Raw genomic sequence first — 16,237 nt, forward strand, 5'->3', positions numbered from 1 at the left:
TATGCGCACTGACAACATATCAAAACGCAGAACAACATACGCTTATTGTACACGGAGAACAACAGGTACGAGCTGTCAAAATTTTTAAGAAATGAAATCATACAAAGTATACAAAGTTGGATGTATGCACTACTATATTCCTAACCCGTCCGAGAAGGACAGATCCAATAATTACAAATTTCTATACCAATTCATTTCTATTATAATATTAAGTGAACGATAAATTTCGAGTAGGAAAATTTACCTCTTACCCAAATTTGACTCGTTCATCTTATATTATAACCTCAAAGAATTGGCTGTAATTATTGGACGGGAGTCTAGGGTTAACGTTATATTTTTTACCTAAATTGAATATATAACACATTATTATATAATATTGCGTTATATATCACTCTATTTTTTGAAAACTTTTTCTTCCATAACTCACACATTTTCAAATCACAAACCTATATAATCACATTTGTACAATTCAAATCACAAACTGTTTGATAGACATGAGAACTTTATAATATATCAAACCAAAATATGAAGAGATAGGAGAGCCCATGTGTAAGATAGGACCAATGAGTCACCCCACAATTGGTGACAGACCCATCATAAATGCCTTTTTTTAACTAGTGGAAATTGTTAATTATGAAAGATTATGTGCTCATAAATGTCCGTAGATGAGAATCATCTAGTAGAAAAATTGGTTTCTCAAAGAATTTATAGGCTCCTTCAGAACATAATAGGAAGGAACAAGTCTAAAATTTCCTCCCTCATTCTTTTTCTATGAACAAGAAAAAAATATTTTGAGAGCAAAGTAATACTGCTTCATGTTTTCAGTTTCCATCTCTCCTTTCATCATCCAAGATTTATCACATTAATTTCATAAAACAATACTGCTGATGGATGAGCTTGTGCAGTGCACTGGATAATGCTAATCGTGCTATAAATATATTTTTTATTTTATTTTTGTCACGACAAAATTGAAGCGTATACGATTCTTCCTCCAGAGCCGCTATCTTGAGGCATATATATTTACTTGGCGTTTAAGACTTTAATACTAAAATAAAATACTGCAGCAAAGTTCAATTTAGTACAATTAACATTGATATTCGTCTATTCGATTGGATTAATGTATTTATTTCTACAATACTATTATAAGCTCAGGCTTTGAGCATGAAGAGTGAATACTCAAAGCGTAGATCTTGCACATTCTTCTATTAGCTAGTATTATCCTTAATAATACAAGTTCATACTAAATTAGTAAAATTAAACATAGATTAGAAAAGTAAAAGTAACTGGATGTCGGGGATCACAAAACTAGGGTTTGAGAAAACTAGGGTTTGAGATTACTAGTGCTGTCAATATCTAATCGGGGTCATAAAACTTCAAACGAAGTTCTGAAATTCTGCTAGATCGAAAGCTAACCTCAAAGAGACGGGGTTTTTCGACTGGGACAACGACGGGACGGCGAGGGGGAAGGCGACGACGGGACGACGACGACGGGGCTCGGTTGGAGGAGAGGGAGGGTGACGACGGAACGACGGAACGAGGCGACGATCTCGGATGAGAGATTATGGACTGGCTGTTAAGATTATGGACTGGCTGTCAAGGTTATGTGCTGGTTATCAAGCTTTCTGATCTTTTGTGAAGTTTGTCGTTGTATTGTTAAGCTTATGGATTGATTGCTAAGGTTAGCGCTCTTTTGTCAATCTTATGGAATGGTTATCAAGTTTAGCCTTTTAGTTGCCAATGTTAGCGCTTTGTTGTCAAGCTTATGGAATGATAGCTAAGTTTAGCTCTTTGTTGTCAGGTTTAACTCTGTTGTTAAGCTTATTTGTTTTTGTTAAGGTTGTAGCATCTGTTGGCCTTCTTGTTTTGATGATGTTTAACAAATAATTTATTTCTAATATTGTTTGTCTAGTGTTTGTGTTTTTGTATTTATTCTAGGCAAACAGCGAGTTGGAGGATGGATGAAATTACGCATTCACGATTATATCCAATGGAGATTGGCGGAATTGTGGAGTAAAGCCTTGCATTTCAAGTTGAAGATCCAAGTTCAAGCTTCATCCGCAAGATTACCAAGTTGAGCTACAATGAAGATCAAGATCAAGCTTGGGTAATTTAGTTTAGGAGTTTATAATATGTGTGTTAGTACCTTAAGCTCAATATCATATACACACATATTTTATTGGTTTCTATGTATATATATATAGTTATATATATATATATATGTACACATTTTGGATTTTGGTTTATCCACAAACAAAGTTTTTACTAGCATATAAATAAATATTTATATTCATACATGTTTGTTTTTACGTGGATAAATTAGTTTGGTTTAATTTCATAGATATGAAACAAATATATATTCATATTCATACTCATATGTTTCATATTCTATTGTATTTGTGAAAATATTATATTCATTATTTATAGACTTTATAACAATAGTTTACATCTTTTTTTAAGTCTATAAAATCATTTTATATTATTTTAAATCATGGTTAAAACTAAAATGTCAAAACTCATACGTTCACATTTTTTATGTTTTAGACTATTTTGTAAAATGATGATATTTTTTATTTGGGAGGTTCTTTCTGAAAACCAATTTTTGTAGCATGTGTATTATCATGTCTACAATCATTTCCCAAAGTTTTATATTTTTTTAAATTTATTTGATATTTTTAAACATGGTTTTAAAATCAGAAAACAACTTTCATAACCTGTATATGTTTTGTATCAGTTTGCGTTCGACCGCCACGGTCGACCGCCTGCAGTCCAGAAACCCAGCTTGCCTTTTTATGGCTCCCCCCGGTCGACCGTGGCTCATCCAGAGACTTTCGCGGTCGACCGTCGCGGTCGACCGCCAGCTTTTTAAAATTGTTCTTTTGGATTTTGTGCTTCGCGGTCGACCGCCAGTTTCTCACGGTCGATCGCCGAACTGATGATTGCTTTCCAACGGTTATATTCTGATTTGATTCTCTAGGGGTATTTTGGTCTTTTTAATGTTATTTTGGCTGATATTTTAAGTGGGTATAAATACCCCATTGCCTTCAGCTCTTGAACAACAAGAGTGTGTTTTTAAAACAAGTTTAAAGAGTTTTAAACAAGGGTTTAAGTTTGGTTTAAGTTTGTTTAAGAAGCTTTTAAGCATTTGAAAGTTTGAGTTTGTGAAATCAATTTCACAAGAGCTTGAGGAGATCATCTATTGGTGTTTGAGCATCCAACTCTTCTCCTTCCACTCTTGATCTATTGAGAAGTTTTCTAAACTCAATCTAGCTTTATATTTTGTATTGTTTGATTATCATTTTATTAAGCTAGTGTTCATACTGAGTTTAGTTGATTTTATTTTCTCTTTGTTTACACACACAACCATTGAGCTTATTGTATTTACATTCATAGTATAATTGGGTTGTGAGATTGTGTAACTTAGAGAGTGAGCTTATAATTCGTTCTCATCCATTGTAGAGAACAAACACTTTGTATTGTGCTTATTGTGAGATTCACTTTGTAATACACTTGTACACCGAGGGCGTCGGTTGACGAACCTAAGGAGAGGTTGTATCCGAGCACTTGAGGGAGACACGTCTAGTTCAACACTTGAGAGGGTGTAAAGTAGGATTACAAGAGTGTGTTAGTCGTAGAGTTTTCGGTACACTATAAAACCTTATTGTGTGGTGTAAACGTTACTCGGGTGAACGTAAAAAATCCGATTGTGATAGTGGAGATCTCCTCGAGGTGAGGAGCGGAGATGTAGGTCAAGTGGTTAGACCGAACTCCGTAATCATATCGTTTTGTTTGTGATTGCATTGGCGTTCTTATTCTTGTATTCATATCTTATATTACCTTTGTGTATTGCACTTCATATTGCCCTATCCTTTGGTAAATTGTTTATTTCACCCTTGTGTTAGTTTGTATATCCTTGCATATAATTCATAGTATATCTCATTGCTAGGATATACCCCTTAGTTTATATTGCTCATCCTAGCTCATATATATTGTTGTATTTCATACTTGCTAGAATACTTATTAATTAATTTTAATTGGCATAAAATCGGATTAGATTAGCATAAGACCCTAATCACCCCCCCTCTAGGGTCTAACAGCGTCCTCATCGTGTTGTTGAGCTTAGGGATTTGTTGGTGGTATCACGGGGTTGCTGATAAGCTTATTTGTTTGTTTGTTAAGGTTGTAGCATGATTGTAAAGAAGGACGTGACTAAGGTTACAAGGTTATCTTGCTAAGTTTATCGTTCTGTTGTTAAGATTATGTACTGGCTGTCAAGGTTATATGCTAGTTGTTAAGCTTTCAGATTTTTTGTGAAGTTAGGCGTTATATTGTTAAGCTTATGGATTGGTTGCTAAGGTTAGCGCTCTGTTGTCAATCAATGGTTATCAAGTTTATCCTTTTAGTTGCCCAAGGTGATCAAGAAAAAAAATTCGATTTCTCTCTGCATTAAATACATTCCATAGTAGATTATGTTCCCAAGACAGATAGTATTATCACCTGGCTCCTCGCTATTCCCAGCCACGACGCGGCAATTACCCTCTTCCCTTTGCATGTTCAATGACAAGATCATACGACGCAACCATCAATCTTCCCATCACCGCCATTCTCCACGTCAGGCTAAGAACAAGATAAAACCCTTCTCCCCCTATCCCAGCCTCATTATCAACCGGGGCATATCTCCTAAACCAGAAGATCATGTCTCACGATGATAGCACGTGTATCCATTGCCATGGCTCGGGGCATTATCTCCCGGATTGCCCTCATGGTCTGAGAGCAAACGCCTCTCCATGGTTGCTCCCCGTGCCAGATAACATCGCCAGCAATATTCAGGAGCTTTCTACCTTCGCCCTCCTCACGGTTGAGGTGGGCCTGCCATCTTTGGAGGAGCTCAGAGAGATACTAGGATATCGCTTCAACGTCTGGGATTGGACCTATGAGATCAAGCGGGTATCTAAAAATAGGTTCATGGTTAAATTCCCTTCTGATGAGCTACTAGATCAAGCCATCGAGCTCAGTCCTGTAAATCTGATGAGCTACTAGATCAAGCCATCGAGCTCAGTCCTGTAAATCTTGGGTCCTTCGTGGGCAGATTCAGGCTTTGGAGGGAGGACCTCAGGCTATCTTGGGTCCTTCGTGGGCAGATTCAGGCTTTGGAGGGAGGACCTCAGGCTAAGAACATTGCCCAACCACATGCTTACGTGGGTCCACCTCTTCAATATCCCCTACCACCTCTGGGAGTGGGAGTTCCTCCAATCATTGTTCGAGGGCATCGGCCAATGCGTGTACTGCTCTGCTGACGTTACCACAAAAACAAACTTCAAAGACTGTAGGGTGCTGCTAGAGATTAGGGAATATTCGGATGTCCCTAAGAGGATTAGGTTTCGTTACACCTCTCCCATGGACCTTCGTCTGATGGAAGGTTTCGTCATCACTCAGATTGTAGGTCGGGGCGGTGAGCAATAGGCAAACAATGAGGCTGGTTCCATCGATGTCTGTTGACAAACCTCAAAGCTAGCGTACACAGCCTCCCCGCGCCGACCAGAAATTGATTGAAGTGACTTGGGATGGCAGGCAAATGATGATGGAAAAAGACCTTTGGCAACGATTTCTCCAGGCCCAAGGTGTTGGGGGGTCTACCCTTCCTCGCGGCAGGGGTTTCTCCCACGATTGCGCTTCGAGCAAGATGAGCGGGGGAGGAGGAGTCGGCCCCTAAGTTATCATCAATTGTAAATTCCCTTATGTTTTGCTTAACTTGATGATGATACGCTCTGTTAACAACCTATTAATTTATGATACACTTTTTGGAATGATTATACCTTTGTTAAGTTTATGTGTTTGTTGTTAACCTCGTGGGTTTGCTGTTAAGGTTATCCCTTGGGTGTGTGATGTTAGGCCTTGGGCTTACTGTTTTGCGTTGTGTTGTTGAGCTTATGGTTCATTGATTGTTAGGGTTACGGGGTTGCTGTTCTGTTTAAGCCTTTTGGCTTGACGTTTGTTGTTAAGGTTAGTATGTTGTTAAGCTTTGGTGTTTGTTGATGAGGTTACGGTTTTGTTGTTGAACTCATGGCTTGGCTGTTAATGTTAACCCATGGGGGTTTGTTGTTAAGCTCTGCAGGTTCAGTTTGCGCTGTGTTGTTGAACTTATAGTTCTTTGGTTTGTTGTTTGCTGAATTCTTGTGTTTGTGTTTGAGGTTACGAATTGGGTTTTAATTTTAATCTTTGACAACCACGAGCTAAACTTAACAAACAATCCACAAACTTAACAATACAATGTCAAACATAACAATAAATCGATAAGATTGACAACCAGACCATAACCTTAACAGATAGATCATAAGCTATCTATGCGATGTTAACCTTTAAATTTATAATATTTACATGTATATTGTTACTAACAAAGAATTGTAATATATTATTTACAAAAAATCTACATCTCAACGTCATCATCGTCAAGTTTTCCCGTATCTTCTTTCCTCTTGCAGCCTTCAATCAGTAAATACGCTGCTAGCTTCGCACGTACCACCCATGTGTTATGCTCTACGGGTGTGACGTACAGGACATCTCTACCTTCGATAATAGCTTTTACGAACTGGTAGACGTAGATCCTACAGTCATACCTGCACACAAAAACAATCCTCCATTGAGACCACTGTTGCTTTCAAACAAAACATAACAAACTCGTGACCTTAACAACCAGTTTCCAACATTGAATTCTAACAAGGGTTTCGAAAAACTTACAATCCCTTTTGCTCCTCGCATGGAACTTTGATTGGGTCGAATACGCTGCATAATTTGTTCTCATCGAAGCCAGCTTTAATATAGTTGAAGGCTTTGATAATATTGAACACAGGTTCCCAATGTCCAGATCTCTCCATAAAGGAGTCGTAATGCCTGGCAATATTATTTTCGACATCAAACTCCAGTAGATGCCAATGATCCCCCTGGACAATGGGAACTAAGAGGTTAGTACACCCTGCATCGACCAAGTGTTTGATGTAAATATCATGCAGTTCTTGATAATTTGGTTTCACCACATGTATCTGGTGCTGCAATAAAGAATTAATCCGATCAAATTCCTTTTAACATAGATTATGTGCTGATAAGTAGGAGTACGCCACACCAGACACAAACTTATACTAAACTAAACAGGGACCACCCCAAATTTTATACTGGACAATGTTCTCTGATTTTCACGAACTAAATCAAGCAGCGTATCAACAAGCTATAATAAGTTGACAACAAGTAATTAATAATAGTATTGTTAAATATGCTAATCAATAATTACCAATCGAAAATCTTAAAGTAATTAATAATAGTATTGTTAAATATGCTAATCAATAATTACCAATCGAAAATCTTACTACATCATCTAGTCGCCCACCACGTAATATATTGAAGATCTCAAGCCGAGTAATAGACCACACCGATCCGGTGTACGCTTTAATAAAACTGCAAACAAGGACAAATCAGTAAATTATAGTTAGCAACTAACAATTAATAGCAAGAACAAACCAGTAAATTTAACAACAGACCCGTAACTTTAACAACAAATCAATAACCATAATAAAAAAACACGTAACCATAACAACAAAACCGTAACCTTAACAACAAACGCGTAACCTTAACAACAAATCAATAACTATAACAAAAACGCGTAACCTAAACAACAAATCAATAACCATAACAAAAAACCCGTAACCATAACAACATACCCGTAACCTTAACATCAAACTCATAACCTTAACAACTAATACGAAACCTAAACAACAAATCAATAACCATAACAAAAAAACTCGTAACCATAACAACATACCCGTAACCTTATAATATCAAACACGAAACCTTAACAACTAACACGGAACCTTAACAACAAATCAATAATTATAACAAAAAACCCGTAACCTAAACAACAAATCAATAACCATAACAAAAAACCCGTAACCATAACAACATACCCGTAATCTTATAACATCAAACACGTAACATTAACAACTAACACGCAACCTTAACAACAAATCAATCTATAACAAAAAACCCTTAACCTAAACAACAAACCCGTGATCTTAACACCAAACCCGTAACTTTAACATAAAACCTATAACATTATTAACATAGGAGGAACCCTAACAACTAATTGATAACCTTAAAAGTGAAGCTGTAAAAACTTGAGATATGAGGTAAATACTTACTTGTTACATCTACAAATGCAAAAATGGTTTAGAGTTTTTTCTCTTCTTCCGTCAGCAGCGCGACAACATCTGCTGACACCTTATAATTATGTACAAATGTGTCCTTACCACCTAAAAACTTGATGATGAAGCCTCCTGGAAAGGAAATCCCCTCGTTCAGCTTATTCCTTCATATTTCTTCTTCTGAACTCATAGGGGAACTCATGTGTTTTTCTCAGATAGAGTGGGGGTCACTTTGTAGCCGAGCAGGAGCCAACTCTGCTACCTTTTCCTGCACTTGCTCTTCCTCCTCTCCAGCCATTTCTATTATAACCTTGTCCCCTATGTTATCTTTTTCTTTCTTCTTCTTCCTTTTAGTGTAAGGGGTGACTATCCACTTGAAAGGCTTCACCACTCTTTTGCATCTCTTCCGTTTAAGGGATGCAGCAGCGGTCATCTTCTCGCGTGCCCCCTTGCACCACTCTTTCTCTTATTCAAAGCCCTTGAAAACCTAATAGGAGCATCTTCATCATCAGTTGATGTGTCAGGTGCTGGTGAGGGGCATCCTCTGATTGCTTTATTTCCATCCCAGCGTTCTCTCTTAGAGTGTCTGTTTCTAAACAATCCATTTGAAGTATAAATATTAAGAAAACTTAGACCCTTCTATCTAAACTTAACAATTTCATAGTAACCCTAACAACTAATGTCTAAACACATGGTGAAAAAGTTGCTAACCTATACAAGTTTGCGTCTCCGTATTATGTCCTGCAGAAGGGACACCAACCACCGACGTTATTTCCATTCCAGTGTCCTCGCGTTGAGTGCATGTTTCTGATAATATTCAAAGTATAAATAATCAAAAACTTAACAACCAATACGTAGATATAACAATCAATCTCTAACGTATAGTGCAAAAGCAAGCTGACCTGTACAAGTTAGCAGCTCCTTCGCTGGCGGGGACACCTTCTCTCCCTCGTTTATTTCTGCTTCAAGAGCCGTATCAATGCGATTATTCTCTGGTGGAGGTACTTCTCCTGACGGAGCATCTTCACTCTCCTTGTTGATATCAGTAAAAATTGGTTGTGGAGAGGCCCTCCCTGTTGGAGGGTCCTCGCTCTCCTTATTAGCTTCATCAAATAATGATTGATTAATATCCCCCTCGTACTGTATATCAATGCCACCCACGGTGCCTGGAGTGTTTGATTCAAAAAATAAACAAATAAGCTTAGGTACTTCATTGTTAAAAAAACATAGCATCAGTTACATAACCCTAACAACTAACCCAGATACTTAACAATCAATCTCTAATCTTGGCAATAAATCCTTAACCTTAACATTAGATCCGTAAAGTTAACAATAAAATCTTAACCTTAACAAAAAATCCATATACTTAACAATCAATCTTTAAACATAACATGCAAACGTAATTGCAAGTGACATCTAACTTGTACAAGTTTACTGATCCATCAATGAGCCGGACACCAATCCTGTAGGGCTCTTATCTTTATATACAGAAAGGGTTTTGGATCGTGCTTCGCTTAGTTCCTCTCTCAGTCTTCTATTTTGAGCAGACAGCTTAGCCACATTCACAAAAAGAGCACTTATTTTTACACGATCGGCAGCAATCATATCCTTGAATTTACTCGTCTTCACGACGTAATGCTTGGTTCATTGCCGCAATGCTCTTCTAGTAGATCACTTGCTGAGGCCATTCCATTTGTTCAACTGCCTCATTTGGCTGCTCGACGTCTTCATCAATATCATGTGGTATAACCTATGCAATGGATAGAGTATTATTAAAAGGATTAATTAATTAAAAACAAATAAAATTCACAACTGCAAAATTCTTACATCTGCATCAATTGGGATGTCATCTTCTGCTCCCCTCTTCTTCTTGTGAAGAAGTTGTCTTGGGTCACGCGCCCCGCCGGCGTCTACTGCAGCCGATCCCTTAATCCTCCTCTTCTCTCTCTCCCTCATCTTCTCTTTCTCTTTCCCATGCTCCTTCCCCCACAAACCTCCCTCGATTCTTTAAAATTGGCCATGTTGTTGTGGAAGCTTTATCGTAGCTTTACTTGCTTTAGCTACAACAGTGACCAATCTCAAAGAATTAGCAACCTCTCCAAGTCTCACCCAAATTGTGAGGGGAGGCCTCACCGTACATCCAACTGCTGGCTTCTTGATGCTGGTAAGTTCATAGTACCACAACTGCACATTAGAAAAATAAAAACTTAACAAACACAGTTATCCTTAACAATTAATAAGTAACCCTAACAATAAAAACGTAACCTTAACAACCAAACCATAATATTAACAACGAAACCGTAACCTTGACAACTAAACTGTAACGTTAACAACTAAACCCTAACCTTCACAATCAGTAATAAAAGACATGATTACTTACACAAACTAGAGGGGTACACCCTTACAGATATAAAATCGTCTTCCCTGGCTTAGGACCATTAGTGCTCTCTCTATCGCGTCAGTTGTCTCACTAAATATATAGCTCTCCCAAGCAGTGTTATTGACCTGTTTCTATGCTGTCGACGTACTTGAATAAATGCCTATGAACGCCGAAAACACTGCATGGACACCAAATCATGCTCAGCTGATAGAGGATCTGTAGCAGGACAAAGTCCTTCACATCTCGACGATCAGCCGATAGTACCAGCTTCAATAGCAGTTGCTCCATATTGCGTCCGGTGGGGCCTCCTTTAGGGGGAGCTATAGTGTTGGCACCCTCGGTCTCGGGTTTGTTAAAAGACCTGGACCAAATCCTATTTTTTCTATCCCAATTGTGGTCAACATGAAGCCCCTCATTGGAGAACCATGTATGCTCCATTACCCTCTCAAGGTTGAATGAGCAGACGATCTTTTCTCCATCATTCCTATCGGTGAAGACGAATTTCTTACTTTTCTTGTCCCACTGACTCAAAATGTGCTCAAAGGTGGAAAGATCGACACCATGTGGGCCAAAATGGACGTAGTGTCTGAATATACTATATTCATAGGCCACAAAGTGTCTTGGCTCCATATGTTGCACCAAACTCCGCATGAAGTCATGATAGACACTGAAGCTGGCGGTGGGCCGCAACGTAATAGTTGGCTTTGCCCTTTTTCTACATTACAAAAACACAAGACATAAGCATTTTTGAGTATAATCAGTAAACATAACAACTAAAACCTAACCTTAACATTTTTGCGGATAAACTAACAACCTTAACATCAACCCTATAATCTTAACAACCAAAACCTAACCTTAACAACCAAAGGCTAACCTCAACAACCAAATAACAACCTCAACAATAAAAGCATGAATCTTGCATGCTAACAGTAACCTCAACAGCTAACAGACACCCGTAATTTTGGACCTTCCCACCAGACTAGGAGCATTATCGTAATTTTGGACCTTCCCACCAGACTAGGAGCATTATCAATCAAACCATAACCTTAACAACATAAAACTTACGGTAAAAATTATTCCCACCAGACTAGGAGCATTATCAATCAAACCATAACCTTAACAACATAAAACTTACGGTAAAAATTATTTTTTGGGTGCTACCACGTGCTTCTCTTTTTCTCCTCTCTGTAGATCAAGGAGCGTTCTAGTGGCATCGTTGGACGCGACGGTGGTGCCGGTGCTGCCCTCTAGACCTTCGCGAGGGCCTACACTTAAATTTTAAGGTGGACTTCTGAGTTAAGAATGGCTGGTTGCGATATCCTCTAGAACATTAGCAATCACAACTTCAGCCTCAGATTCAGTACGCACTGCAGTTGTCTGGGCTCTTTCTGAGATTTCGAACTGCTGGGCGTCATCGCTTTCGCTGTGGTGGGCATGGAGGCTTGCTTTGGGGGTTGAATCGCCGCCCATTTTAATCCATTTGCTTTGATTCGGTTTGCGTTGGAGTCGGTTAATTTAGGGCTAGGGCTTTGAATTGGATTTCTGGAGTCGGTTTGCTTACAGAAGAGAGATGATAGGGTACGGACGAGGAGGTAACTCATAAGGGGGAATTTTAAACGGAAGGGTATTTTGGGCATTTTGAGAGGGGTTTAAACGTAGTTACGCCTGGGGATTCGTTTTGGGGGCTGGAAGAAAATCGCGAGCGATTTTGGAGGCAAAGCACCCGTTGAAAAAGTCTTAGGGGGGAAGCACGTTTTCTTGTGTTTTGGGGGTTGGAAGCATTTTTCCCTTAAAACTAATGTGACCTCTATTAGAACTAACATGAACATTAAATAGAACTAACATTAGCTGGAAATAGAAGCAATTTTCCCTTTTATCTATGATGTTTGCTTAGTCTACAGTATGATTAATTGCATATATAAAAGTTAGGTCCATGGTTGTACTATTGAGATACAATGTACTTCGTTTAAGATACAAAGTACATGTTGAGACCCCTCAGCCCGCTCAATGAGAGAAAATTACATAACGGTATGAATTTCTCATGAAATACTATAATATATTTTCTTAAAATACTAATTACAAATCTCTATTCAATTGTCAGCATATGGGATCCAATTCCACTAGGATCCAATTCCACTAGTATGTGGCTCAAGAAGAAAATTAATAGAGCCCATATGGGATCCAATTCCACTAGGATCCAATTCCACTAGTATGTGGCTCAAGAAGAAAATTAATAGAGCCACAAATTGTAAGCGCTAACGACCACTAGTATGTGGCTCAAGAAGAAAATTAATAGAGCCACAAATTGTAAGCGCTAACGAATTGATGTATCGGGAGTAATGCTCCTGTAAGAGTAGGATGCCCATGTCAAAATGGGTGGATAGTATACTGAGATCACAAGTTAATTCCCAACTAAAAATGATGAGATAATGTGTCTCAATTATCCAAGGGGATCCGATCGAGTTGGTAACTTGCCCATAAATAGTATACTGAGATCACAAGTTCAACTCTCGCACCCATAGGAAATTAATTTTGTGGCATATGCGAGGGCACGCGTTGAGGGACGTAGCCGCGCACCCAGCGTTATCAAACTAGCAAGATGGCGTAATACAAATAACAAATCCCACGGTTCCATGCATCGCCGAGAGCGTGAATCCACTTGACCGATCACCATTCTAAGCCAAATAACACAAACTAAAACCCCCTCGATCCAACAAGAAGCTAACTGAAACAAAACCTAATCAAACCTAGACATAACATGATGGTTCTGCTTAATTTGACATATTAATGCGACGCGAGTAGGTAACTTAACAAAAAAAGCTAACTGATGGGTGAATCTCTGTATATCAGTCCTGAACTTTGCGTATCAGTCCACAGCGTTCAAGTCCTCAGCTTCAGCTTCCAGGTTCTCAGCTTTCGAAGCTCTTGACTCAATCGACTGGTTTCCAACTGATGATCGGTTCCTAACAACCTCCCAACCCAGCGTAAGCATCTGTTGCTACTGCCTCCGTCCTCTTCATCGTCGTCATCCTTCATATCATCACCGGTGAGCTCGTCAAGGGTCAGGGTTGGGTTCTTATTTCTTCCAGTCTGTTGATTAATCTGGAGGAAGGAGAAGATGGATGATTTTTGGATAGTGGGGAGCTTATAAATTTAGACTGCAGGTGAAAAGCCCTCTTTATACCCAAATAAATAAATTAATAAATTAAAATAAAATTAAAATAAAAAAATTGCACATAGAGAGTAGCATTATTGTGCTTCCCCCATGTGATGTGATGCCAATGTTTAATGCCCACACAAGGGAATCCGGTTCATTAGTTTATTGGGTCTTGTTAGTATTTGCCCCCTAAATCTTGTATAGTTTGAGATTAGCCCCTCTGATCGTTGAAACTTCTACAAGGACCCCCAGTTTTCTCCTAGTTTACTTCGAAATTAGTTCGTCCGTTAAGACCATAGGTAGCAAGTAGAGCTAGGGGCTAGTCTGGAGTAAACTTACGAGAACTGAGTTACGTAATAAGAAATGTTAGAGGCACACCATGAGGCACACCTCCGGTCACACTCCCCCACCTGCTACAGTGCAGGGGGCCCCACAGGAGATTTTTAAAAAAATCTCCTGTGGGGCCCCCTGCACTGTAGCAGGTGGGGGAGTGTGACCGGAGGTGTGCCTCATGGTGTGCCCCTAACACCGCTCTTACGTAATGGCAGTTTTATGAATTAAGGGACTAGACCTAAAATAGCTACAGGACTTAATTTTCTAATTAGAGCCATTTCAATGATTTAAATGATTTATTTAGGAATACCAAAGATATGATGAGCTAATATCAATTAGTGGATGTAACGAGTACTGTTGAGGAGTACGGGTGACTATTGCAGGCTCACGTGAAGAATCTGGTCAGAGGCTTTGAATGAATCAAGAGGACGAGTGAGTTTAAGTATCAAACTTTATAGGGAGGGGAGTTGTCACAGTCAGAGTAAATGTGGCCTCCCTTTTCTCAAGGCGGCAGTAAACACTTGAGGAGGGGCATTAAAGAGACTTCTGGAAAATGTTTCTTTTCTTTTTTTTGTATTTTAATTGACGAATTTTTCTCGTCTTCAAAGATGGATCTTCTCTCTACAAATTGTTTTGGATCTTCTAGAGAGGTTCAAATTAAGGGACTTTTGAGTAGAGAGCAAATCTATCCAACCTCCATGATGGACGACGGATGATTATTTAATATTATACATGTATGTACTATCAAGTTTACTTGATTTAGAGTATAGTTAATTGTATAGATAAGTATCAGTAACTTTATCTCCACGAATATTTCCCATAGAGAGCAACTCCATTTTCATATTCATGAAATTTACTTGAACTTAGTTATTCCTAGGTCCCATCAAACTTATATGTTTGATAAAGGATTTCCCTGGTATTCTCTTTGTCAAAGGATCAGCAATCATATCTGTAGTGGGGATATAAGTCACTTTAACTTCTCTAGTTTTTTACAATATCTCGAATGTAGTGATACTGGATCTTAATATGTTTTCCTTTGAAACTATTCGTATCACTATTGATCAAGCTAATTGATGCTTGATTATCATAATAAATATCAATAGGTCCTTCTAACAAATTGAGATCTAGATCAACCAAAAACTGTCTTATCCGGACAAGATGTGTAGTTGTCATGCTGTAAGCTATATATTCAGCTTCTTGTATGTATCTAGCAACATACCATTGTTTCTTGTTACTCTAAGAAACAACTCCTTCTCCAGAGATGAACAAGTATCCCGAAGTGGACTTTCCATCATCTTTATCACCTCCGAAATCAATATTAGAGTAACCGAGGTGATCAAACGAATCGGCTTGATAAACCAATCTATGAGTCAATGTACCTTTGATATACTTCATAATCCTTTTAATAGCTTTCCAATATGCCGGTCCTGGATTACTTTGACATCGACTGACTAGACTTATAACATAAGCTATATCAGGTCTGGTGCATAATATTGCATACGTCAAGCTTTCAATTGCTTGAGCATAAGAAATATCTAATGGCTTTTGCCCCTCTCTAGGGCTTTGCTCTTTATATAATCTCTTTTCCATGACCAACGGAGTTGGTGCAAGATTGGAATTCTCCATTCCAAACATTTTTAGAATCGATCTTAAATACTATTCTTGGTTTAAACTTAGTATTCTAGACTTTCTATCTCGAATTATTTGAATTCTAAGAATATATGATGCATCTCCCATGTTTTTCATCTCAAACTTTTTACTGAGATCTGCCTTGATTTTATTTAATATTTTTATGTCATTTTCGGCGAGCAATATATCATCCACATATAAGGATAATATAGTAAATTTACACTCACTTTTCAAGACATATACACAGTTATCTAATTTATTTTGAATAAAATCAAGTTTGGTGACTGCATCTAAAATTTGAGATACCACTATCTAGAAGACTATTTTAAACCGAATAGAGATTTCATTAATTTGTAAACTTTATGTTCCTGTCTTGTCACCTGAAAACCTTTAGGTTGTTGCATATATATCACTTCCTTCAACTCTTCATTAAGAAATGTAATTTTAACATCCATTTCGAATAACTCCAAATTAAGATATGCAACGATAGCCAGAATTATTCTAATAGATGCAAATTTAGCTACAGGAGAATACATCTCCTAAAAATTT

General features: G+C 38.2%; 1 protein-coding gene across 1 annotated transcript in view; it reads right to left on the bottom strand.

The window, feature by feature from the left end:
- LOC109846134 overlaps window positions 1-16,237 on the bottom strand; it is a 53,336-nt gene that overhangs the window by 5,450 nt on the left and 31,649 nt on the right. Inside the window, exons 4-5 of the mRNA XM_020415359.1 lie at window positions 9,092-9,355; window positions 8,901-8,996 (exon numbers count right to left, since the gene is read on the bottom strand). Coding sequence (XP_020270948.1) covers window positions 8,901-8,996; window positions 9,092-9,355 — 360 coding nt within the window. The remainder of the gene's footprint in view (window positions 1-8,900; window positions 8,997-9,091; window positions 9,356-16,237) is intronic.

This window comes from Asparagus officinalis, chromosome 6, assembly GCF_001876935.1.
Source record: "Asparagus officinalis chromosome 6, Aspof.V1, whole genome shotgun sequence".
In the NCBI taxonomy this organism is placed as follows: Eukaryota; Viridiplantae; Streptophyta; class Magnoliopsida; order Asparagales; family Asparagaceae; genus Asparagus; species Asparagus officinalis.